The sequence below is a fragment of the Anoplolepis gracilipes genome, chromosome 17 (genome assembly GCF_047496725.1).
Source record: "Anoplolepis gracilipes chromosome 17, ASM4749672v1, whole genome shotgun sequence".
Taxonomy (NCBI): domain Eukaryota; kingdom Metazoa; phylum Arthropoda; class Insecta; order Hymenoptera; family Formicidae; genus Anoplolepis; species Anoplolepis gracilipes.
In genome coordinates this window covers 82,501-92,852 of record NC_132986.1, presented here as the reverse complement: position 1 = coordinate 92,852, position 10,352 = coordinate 82,501, and the positions used below count along the sequence as shown (strand labels likewise).

The following is a 10,352-nucleotide window of genomic DNA, read 5'->3' as shown; positions in this document are numbered from 1 at the left end:
TTTACAATCGTTTTTCAAGGCCTGTATTAAATTACATATCGATGTAATGCGTTATGCGTTATGACTGAAGATTTATTTGCTAATTGAGTAAATTTTAATCTACATTCTCAAAGAGAAAAAAAACTTCCCATATTATTCACATTGATAAAAATTCTAATCTTCAATGAGCAAACTCAATTTTAATGCTTAATTCAAATCCAATCAAAATACTTACGTGCAATGGCTTGCAGTTATCTCGAACGTATCTACCGGCTGAGCTCTTGTCGTCCCAATCTAATTTGCCGTGGTAAAAGTATTTGGTTTTAGTCTTACGAGCCATGCGATGCGGTATTGTACCGAGTATGCGCTCCATCATTGCCAAGTGCTCACGATTATCGTGCGTCTGGAATAACGTGATGCCCAGATATAACTCGAATAGGATGCAACCGATAGACCAGACGTCGCATGGTTGAGACCAACCCAATTCTAAAAATACAGAAAAAGATTTAATTTATGTGTAATGCAATAATATATATATATATATATATATATATATATATATATATGTGTGTGTGTGTGTGTGTGTGTGTGTGTGTGTGTGTGTGTGTGTGTGCGCGCGTGCGTGTGTGTGCGCGCGTGCGTGCGTGTGTAATGTACATTTCTAAAATCAAAAGAATCTTAAAAGAAGAAGTACCTAGAATTACTTCGGGCGCTCTGTAATGTCTCGTGCTTACGATCGTACTGTGATGTTCGTGATCGAAAGTGGCGCTACCGAAATCAATGAGTCTAATGTCGGTTCGTTTCACGCGTCTCATGTCCCTCCGCTTGAAAAGAAAAAGCTTTTTTTGAAACACTTTAGAATGGAAGCTTACCTTAAACACCGAATTTTGGGATTTGCCAAACCAATAATAATGTCTCAATACTGACAACAGCATACCTTTTTATTATTATATGTACTGTCGTAATCTGAATCGACAAATAGGATGTTCTCCGGTTTGAGATCCGTGTGCGTAAGTTTGTTATCGTGTAAAAACTTGACAGCATAACAGAGTTGATAGCCCATATGCCTGACGTGCTCCAATGGATACGGTTGATAACAGTTGTCCCTCTAACAGACAAGTTTCATTAAAGATCACGGATTTGTTTGCAAATTTCAGAGTCAGTGTTTGAAGATGGATATTTACCAAAAAATCAAAAACACTCAAACCCAGCATCTCGAATGCGATACACATGTGCCCGTGGTAATTGAACCAGTCCAGCATCTTCACGCACAAACTAAAATGACAATTAATCATCTCGATAACCTCTTACTTAAAATAATGTAAATTTATTTATATATTATTTAGGTTATAAGAAGATATCCTCTTGCTTGCGTAGATTTGAACAGACAAGTTAAAAAGAAAGTAGTAACTTTCTTTCGTTGAAACTACCTAAAGACAAATAAAACGACAAAGATACCAACTGTTGGCCTTCCGGATCCTTGGCGGCGATCTTCTCAAGGGCGTTTATCTCCAATTTTGCCGCTTCTCTGTACTTCTCCACATTCTTAATGATCTTTAGAGCCATCACGTGATCCCTAGAATATTTAGTGCACAATGATCATAATATCTGAATATATGTACCTGTGTCGTTTCATAACTAACATCCCATGAGAATAAAGCGAGTGTGGATAAAATATTTGCAATATTATCCAGGCATTTTGCCATAATTTTATATATCCCGCTAAAGAGATCTAATTTGCGGCCCGTGAAACGCGCATGGCTTGTAAAACAAAGTGCAAGGCCATCCTATTATTGCGACCACTCGCGTCATTTTGTGTGACAGTGTGGAATAGCTATTTCTGCTCTTGCCACTAGCAACACTCGCGACGAATCGTCGCAACGCGCGATTTTTGGATGATTTTCCTCAACGCAAAACGATGAGATGACGCGCGGAAAGAGAGAGAGAGAGAGAGAGAGAGAGAGAGAGAGAGAGAGAGAGAGAGAGAGAGAGAGAGAGAGAGAGAGAGAGAGAGAGAGAGAGAGAGAGAGAGAGAGAGAGAGAGAGAGAGAGAGAGAGAGAGAGAGAGAGAGAGAGAGAGAGAGAGAGAGAGAGAGAGAGAATAGAAATAAATAGACATAGAGAAAAAGCTGTGAAAATGCGCACAAGACTATATCCTATGTACTTAAGTTGAGCTGGCACTTACATTTGCAAGTCCTTAACCTTGACAACTTTTCCAAAAGTACCCTCTCCTAGGGTGGTCAGTACTTTATCTGTAATGCAAAAACCAGGGTAAATGTCCGGCGGATACAGGCCTCGCGACTGTCGCGGAGAGTGCTCGTCTAGACACGTTGATCGGAACAAGGGCACCTTCTTTTTTGCTCGAAAGGTACCCTGCATCCGTCATTTTTTAAAAAGAAACAAGGTTTTCACTGCTCTGAGGAAAACCGTTGCGTTTAAAGGAAAAAAAGGAAAAAAAAAGAAAAAAAAAAAAAAAAAAAAAAAGAAAAAATAAACAAAAGATAAGAAATATGAATGAGACTCCTCCGCGCGGACGCTCGGCTAATCGGTGCGTTAGTTATTAATCGTGTATGTATCGCGGTTTGCGGTGATAAAAATGGAATAATGAATAAACGAAGAATACTACCATAGAGTTTAAAACGATATCGATCGGAATGCTGCTCGCCTAAAAGATCCCCGTGACGGAGGTAATTAGCAGCCTGACAGTTTCAACGAACGCGCAGGACACGGCATTCACTTTGTCGATCGAAATACAATAGAAAAGAACATCCTCTTTTTTTGTTTTCATTGTTTACGATGCGTGATATATAGACATTAATTAAAGAGATGGTCTCGTGGAAAGAAACGAGAACTCGAAAGTGAATGCTGGATGTCTTGGCGCGCACGTGTATCATAATAGCGAGAAACACGTCATCCCGAGAAGGATGTATCGAGGAGATAGCGCAAGCGGTCCGTTTTTTTTATCTTTTTTTTTTATAATTATTTCTGCTCCCTTTTTCCGACTCTCTGTCTCCGAATCAATCCTCACGCTTGAAGAAACCGCGAAGTAATGCAATTCATCAGCGAAAGAGAAAAACGAGAAGAAATCTTTTGCGGCTATTTCCCGATAATCGTCCAAGTTGACGAGCTTCCTATCGTGCTATCGAGAGATACGTGGTGACTATATATGCATGTTACTTATCATTCTGAAATAAATCGTATAGGTAATAAGGCAGACAGACAAAAAGAAAGACTATTATTTTTGTTTACTCTTTTCGCGTATCCTGCATTAACGGAAAAGTGTTTTAGAAAAATCGACGAGCTAAAATCTTTTCGATCAGAGAAAATCGCGGCTAACTGTGTCTATACAAATAATGTATATTAGTATGTATACGTGAATAAATTGTTCTTCACTATATATGCATGTAGCATATATCTATAATATATGTATATGCGCGTATACGCGTATGCTGAACAGCAAGAATATTGACACAATGTGATCAACGCGTAAAATGTGTTACTTTTGTTGTAGTGTTGATATTGTTTCATAAAATATATAATGCCTATATAGATTAGGCGGGGAAAGAGTGAATGAGTGAAAAAGAAAGAGAGAGAGAGAGGGGGGAGGAGAGAGAGAGAGAGAGGGGGAGAGAGAGAGAGAGAGAGAGAGAGAGAGAGAGAGAGAGAGAGAGAGAGAGAGAAGGGGCAGATATCGTAGATACCGATCGATCAATTATAATCGACCTGAAACTTGCTTAAATCTACTACAATGAGTGTATTTATATATAATCACGAACATCTATTTGCCAGGATGTCGCCGGATTGGTATACAAGGTGGCCGTCTTCGTCGTCCTCGACGGAGGGCGGTCGTGGGCTCTATTTGGGCCAGCGGTATCGGTATCAGCGCGTGCCAAGTGAGTGGACCCAATTCGGTACCCCCGTGTTCGCGTCGGCCCGATTCGGTAATGTGGTGAGACGTGGTCGCGCCGGAAGTGGAGTGTATCCGGAGCGTTGAGCGGTCGCCGATGGTCGCCGATGGTCGCCGATGGTCGCATCATCCGTGGGCGTCATCCAGGCAATAGGGCCGAAGGTGTATCCAAGCCGCGTCGTCAACCGATCACACCGCCGTGTGTGTGCGTGTCATCCACCGCCACCACCACCCACCATCACGGAATCCCGGCGGCGAGGCCCGTGTAACACGCGGCAGAGAACACGTGTGTAAACACGGGACGGACGTACGAGTGTGTCGGTGGGGGGTAGAGGAGGGTAGGATAACGTCGTTCGCGCCGTCATCACCCATCGTCATTGTGAGAGAGAGAGAAAGACAGAGAGACGCCACCGAGTCCGAGACCGTGACCGATCATCCGTCGTGTGTGCCATATCCATTCCGTGTGTTTCCATTCCGCGTTCCATTCCATTCCATTACAACGGAGATGGTAACCCAACAATCAGAGAGAAAGGGGAGAGGGCAAAATGGTTTGCCAAGTCAGAAAGTTGCGGTTACGAATTTACCATCGGCACAAAGCGCATATAGTTATGTATTCTTTTTTTTGTCATTATTTTTTACGTTTTTCAGTATTTTTTTTTTTTTTTTTTTTTTTTTTTTTATTAGTTTTTACGGGGTAGTCGGGTTTTCCTATTGTAATTACTTATTCGTTTTTTTTCTTTCTTTCTTTTTTTTTTTTTAAATCTCGCTCACCTATACTTGTTATAATCGTGTTAGACCTGGTATAGCGTGCCTTTTGAAGGAGCCGTCTCAACACACGCTCTACAGGTCAGAGCACTTTGTACGACCACGAATGCACGTTCTTAAATATATGTGTGTAAACAGGTAGAGAAAAATAGAAGTAGAATCATGTGCATTATGTACACGTACAATTCGCGGTAAGGTATACATATGCCGACTTCAATAATTATATTGTATGTTATTATTATACTAGATAATGGATCTTTATTATATTTGATGGGCAATTTTTTTCTGCGAACGAAACTGTTCTTCATTCAATCTCGGCGGAGGATAAATAAACGTGATAGAAAAAAGAAAAACAAAAAATAAGACAAAGAAAAAAAGACAAATTTACACGAACGAGACTGGACAGCTTCTTCGAAGTGCTCGTGGCACGTTACCTTTCATCTAACACGTTCGAAGATGGTATATATGGTACATATAGCTTTATTAAATTTGTTAATTGCTGGCTAGAAAGAGACAGTAACTTCGTCAATCAGGTACTTACGTGCTCGTTCGGCGAACGGTTGCTCCACGATGATCGATTAGATCGTTTATCTTTAGATTGTTTCTCGATCCTCGTGGGGCTCGATCGTTGCCGTAGACCTTTGTGATCGCCAAAGATCGGCCTTTGGTTTCGACCCTACCTTATCGAAAGCACAAACACGCGCGAACCGGATCGCTAGTCACTTCTACGTAGAATAAAACGAAAAGTATCCGAAGAAGAGAAGCAGAACCGTGTACTCTCTCGTAGTCTTTGACACGTCATCAATAATCATCGAAATAAATGGATAATTTGGTTTGCAATACATTTCTATCACCTAAGCATTTTATAATATAAGAGTCGTACAAATTGTAAAATCCAAATTTTTTAAATGGTACAATGGTACAATGGTACAATGGTACGCGCGCGTCAGTCTTGGATATCTTATTGTTAGTCATGGTTTTGAGGAAACGTTCCATTAAATCAGATAAGCGAATTGAATCTTGGCATAAATATCGCGAATATATGTACATTTACGGAACGGAATTGACTCTCGATCTTCGAATCGACAAAACAAAGAGAACCGTTCCGATTGTATCGCGCTTAGAATTGTATCGTTGATAAGCTATATATCGGGCATGGTGTCCCAGAGATTTCAAGGTACTCTCACGACAAACATTGGCAAACAAATGCAGTGTTTCTTAGCTCATAGGAGAGTTGGCTGTTATGTATGATTGATTAATAGATTTATCAACCCAGAGATAAGTGAGAGGATGGAAGAAATTTGCACTTTTGCATACTCATACAAACACACGCACGCACGCACGCACGCACGCACGCGCGCACGCACGCACGCGCGCACGCACGCACGCACGCGCGCACACACGCACACGCACACGCACACGCACACACACACACACACACACACACATACACGCACGCATGTGAATGAGAAAGGAGGCAAGCAACAGCGGCAACCGACACGCTCTGCTTAAAACAAGACGCTTTCGCGGAAACCCGGTGGACCACGTGGTTCGACAACTTACGATCGCGTCGTGGATCGCATTCATCTCGTTAATCGTGTCCGACGCTACCGTGCTCTTGGACCCATTGTTCTTCTGATTGTTACAATGATTGCTCTTCCTGTACTTGCTGGCAATGAGGTCCGTCGTGCTGGGACGTATATTCGTCGCTTGTCCAGCAGACGCCAATTGGCTGTAAGTATCCTCCATAGCAGCGTACTTTAGGATCAGACTCTGAATCTCTTTCCGTTTGGCCGCTCTGTCCGAGATCGCCGGATCTTCCGCCGTCAACGCGATATTTTTGGCAACGCTCTCATTGTCCGTGTTGCTGTTGGCGATTGGCGTTTTGTCCGAATCTATCGCCAATCTAGCTTCTTCGTCGTCCACGAACGGTTCGATCTTGATCGGTCGAGACAGTCTTAAAGACATGGAGTGAGGTTCCAATTGCTCGCTCTTACCGTTTCGATGCGGTCTAACTTTTCGACTGCGCGTTTCCGCGTGTCCGGACTTGTGTCTGCCGTAGCGACGATAAGCTTCCGAGTTTAGCAGGATCTGCGTACGATTTCTAAGGTCATAGGCAGGTGTTTTCTCGCGCCTGGATTCTCTGCTCATCGCGGAACTCACGTAGGGATAAGCCTTTTCGCTAAGAAACACGCTGGTGGGACTTTTGATGACGCTGCGACTTATCGAAGGCTCCAAAGTCTTGTCGTCGCGTACGAACGGACTGTCGTCTCGACGGTAATAACTGTGATCGCGCTCTTTCTGCGAATAACCGTGAACACTTTGCTCCGAATCGTCGGTTGGTCTTTCTCTCTTTCCGGAATACTTGTCCAGAATCGTATTGTACTTATCCTCCAAGCGGTTCCTCGTGCTTCCCAGTCGATTGATGTTGGGCGACCTACCGCGATCGTTGAGCGCAGACGTTCCGCGCACTCGTGTGGTTAATTTTTGAAGGAGACTCGTGCAGGAGTCGCTCAGTAGCTGCGTCACGCTCGTCGTGGTGGATGAACGCGCGTAGCGACTTCGCTGCGAGGCCGAGCCTTGTCGGGAGGTCGACATGGGGTCGCGCGGTGTAAATATGAACATCTGTAACAGCTTCAAATTGCGGCCGAATCGCGAATCTTGTGGAATCGATTTCCCAAATTAAGAAAAATCGTTGTTCGAATACACGAAAGATCGTCTCTGACGAATCTCAAACGAAGAGAGATTTGGGCTCAGCTCAAACTTTGGCTATTGAGTGGTATGAGAGGAGCAACTGTGACAGCTGCTCCAAGACACCACCGAGGCTGACGAAACGATTCTCTACACAGGTACATCACTTTAACGCGGAAAGGCGCGAGAATACGCCGATTCGCGTTGAGAGAACTACACGCCGAGGAAGGCGATCAAACTGCGACCACGACAACGGTCAGGGAGGCGACGACGACGACGATGAGGACGAGGACGACGACGACGACGACGACGACGACGACGACGACGACGACGACGACGACGACGACGACGACGAGAAGAAGGCGAAACTCGCTCGCGCCCCGCCAAATACTCTCTCGCACTAAAAATATCAGGGAGCGATGGTGAGCCCGCTCTCTGACGAGAACGATTCATCCTGCTCCTCCTCCTCCTCCTCTCTCTCTCTCTCTCTCTCTCTCTCTCTCTCTCTCGAGAGAGAGAGAGAGAGAGAGAGAGAGAGAGAGAGAGAGGCGATTTTCGGAGAGCGATCAGAAAACGGAGCGACGAAGAGAGGCACGATTAGCGTAACTCGCACGCGCGATCGTGAACAACAGAGAGACGGACGAAATAGAAATAAAGTAGTAAGACGAAACGAGATGTACAGGTGGGAAGAAGAAGAAGAAGAGAGGCGAAAGAAAAGAGGAGGGATATATCACTACTGACAGTATTACATAAATTTTCTCGCACTTATTCGGAATGAGCCAAAGTTCCGATCGAGACTCGACTCGATCTCTTGTGCTTCCTGATGTTATCGTGCATAACGGCACGAAGGAAGAGAACTCGTGCCGTCCGCGAAAAGTATTTTTTTTTTCGGCAAGTGCCGCATTTTCTACGAGGTGAACCGCGCGTCTCGTCTGTTCTCCTCGTACCTTGACATACATAGAAATTACGAAACGCGCCGCGTCGCGTCGCGTCGCGTCGCGACGCTAATCCGACCCTAGGCTGTTTGAGCTATTGGTCTAATAATGGTCATATTCAATAGTTGGGATTTTTCTGAACATAGATGTTATAATAATATATTTTAGATACGTCTTATAGAGAATAATAATCAAATGCGATTAAATATGTTTATCCGTGAAGCCAAAAGTCTTTTTTGCGAAGGATTACAAGAGATAAAAATAAGTTACAAATATATTATAATTATCCATATAGATAATTTTATAATAATTATATAATAAAACGGATCTATAATATACAATACAATAGAAAATTAAACATAGAAAATTTGTTTTCGCTCGTTTCGATCACGAACGAAAGAAAAACTAAACTTTCAAAGATCATCTAAAAAGACTCTGCGCGTAACTAACATTCAATTAGATTAAAAATAAAAGCATTAAAAAGGTTCTTAGATTTTTTAATAACAAAAAAATAAAATGTCAAATAAGAAAAAAATTGCATAAAAATTATATAATGTCAATAAAAATTCTGCATCATGTACAATATGATAGAAAAGTAACCTAACTCTTATATCATCAAAAATAGTCAAGATTATCAAAAGAGAAGATTATATGAAATAAGCAAAATACGATTTAAAAAATTCCAAATTAATTTAAAGTTAAATGAATAAAATGTAGAAGTCACGATAAATATTATGAATTTAGAGCTTTTGGTTAAAATTTAGTTAAAAAGAGGGCTTGATTAACAGATTGGTAGACACAGGTTCTTGGATTTTAATACTATTAATAAAACTCGTGTTGTCTTCAAGGCCACAATGTCGAAGATATCGCCCTATCATGTGTACGCGTAAATTTTAAGAGTATCGATATAAATACACGCAGTTTAGAAAATAGCGACGCAGTTTATTCGCGCAGACTTATTCGCCCACGATTTCAGAGATCATCTCCAAAATATTTTCTAGCGAACCGACTCTGATTAATTTGACTCGAATTAGAAATCAGATTACTTAAAAATATAAGTTCTTTTTTTTTTTTTTTTTTTTTTTTTTATGTGGAAGAATAAAGACGAAAGAAAAAAAAATCAAGTATTAAATTTGCTAAAATTTCATATTACATAATTAATTTTGGAGGATGAAGCCAAGTTTAATATCTGTGCGAATTACGAATGCAAAACAAGAAATACAAGAGAAATACAAATCATAGATCGTATCGTTATCGCTGTGTTTTTATGTTATGTATTATTCAATGAATCATATAACGTCATACAAGTGATGACAAGTTTTCCTTTATTAGGTCGCTTGCGTTGCGATAACGGAAGCAACGCTGGACGTCGCAACGGAAAGTTACGCGAATGTTTCTTCCGAGAAAACATTGACCAAGGTTAGGCCATATTATCAAGTTAAAAGCGGCAGAGGAGGGGTGGGTGAACAGAAGGGGGAAAGGGCGCCGTACTCTGAAACATTCGCCTCGTTTTCCAAGTTACATCGTCGACCTCGCGAGAACGGGCTATGCCAAATATAAATCGGCAGTCGGAAAAGCGCGCGCTACGATCGCCACGCGTAGAAAGAATGAGAACTTGCCGTCGTCAGCGCGCACCGTATTTAAATGTTAAAGTTCTGCTTGGCTGCGGTTAATCAGCCCCAAGTTCGCGTCGTGTCACCACTGTTGCCTGCATGGCGGATGGCCAACAGAAATATACGTTCCGTACGTGTTAACCCTTTTACAGAGGAGGATCCAATTCATCAATCTATTTGCGCGTCAAACATTCCACATTTATCAAGCGGTTTTTCAAAGATTTCAATAAAACCTCTTACCCTTAACGTCTAAACTGACGAAAATTACGATTTTAATTTTTCTTTTTTTTTTTTTCACAATTAAAAAAGAAAATTTACTCAATATCCAGCCATCTTTTCGGGTGTTTACTGTTATTTTTTTCTTTCGTTCGACCCAATTATTTTTTTAGCGACAAAAGTATTGTAATATAATAAATTTTTATAAAGAGATAAGATTTTGTTAAATTCTTTAAATTCGAAGAA

The 10,352-nt window shown here is 41.7% G+C and overlaps 1 protein-coding gene across 9 annotated transcripts in view; it reads right to left on the bottom strand.

The window, feature by feature from the left end:
- The window catches only part of Doa (CDC like kinase darkener of apricot), a 28,543-nt gene that overhangs the window by 1,662 nt on the left and 16,529 nt on the right, over positions 1-10,352 (bottom strand). For 7 of the 9 annotated variants that reach the window (XM_072909555.1, XM_072909556.1, XM_072909554.1 and 4 more), the window contains 7 exons: positions 3,756-3,834; positions 2,165-2,231; positions 1,442-1,555; positions 1,164-1,254; positions 917-1,087; positions 674-818; positions 215-465 (listed from right to left, as the gene is read on the bottom strand). In XM_072909555.1, coding sequence (XP_072765656.1) covers positions 215-465; positions 674-818; positions 917-1,087; positions 1,164-1,254; positions 1,442-1,555; positions 2,165-2,231; positions 3,756-3,834 — 918 coding nt within the window. Of the gene's footprint in view, positions 1-214; positions 466-673; positions 819-916; positions 1,088-1,163; positions 1,255-1,441; positions 1,556-2,164; positions 2,232-3,755; positions 3,835-6,214; positions 7,830-10,352 lie in introns of those variants that run through there. The other 2 variants (XM_072909552.1, XM_072909553.1) reach the window with 2 other exon arrangements.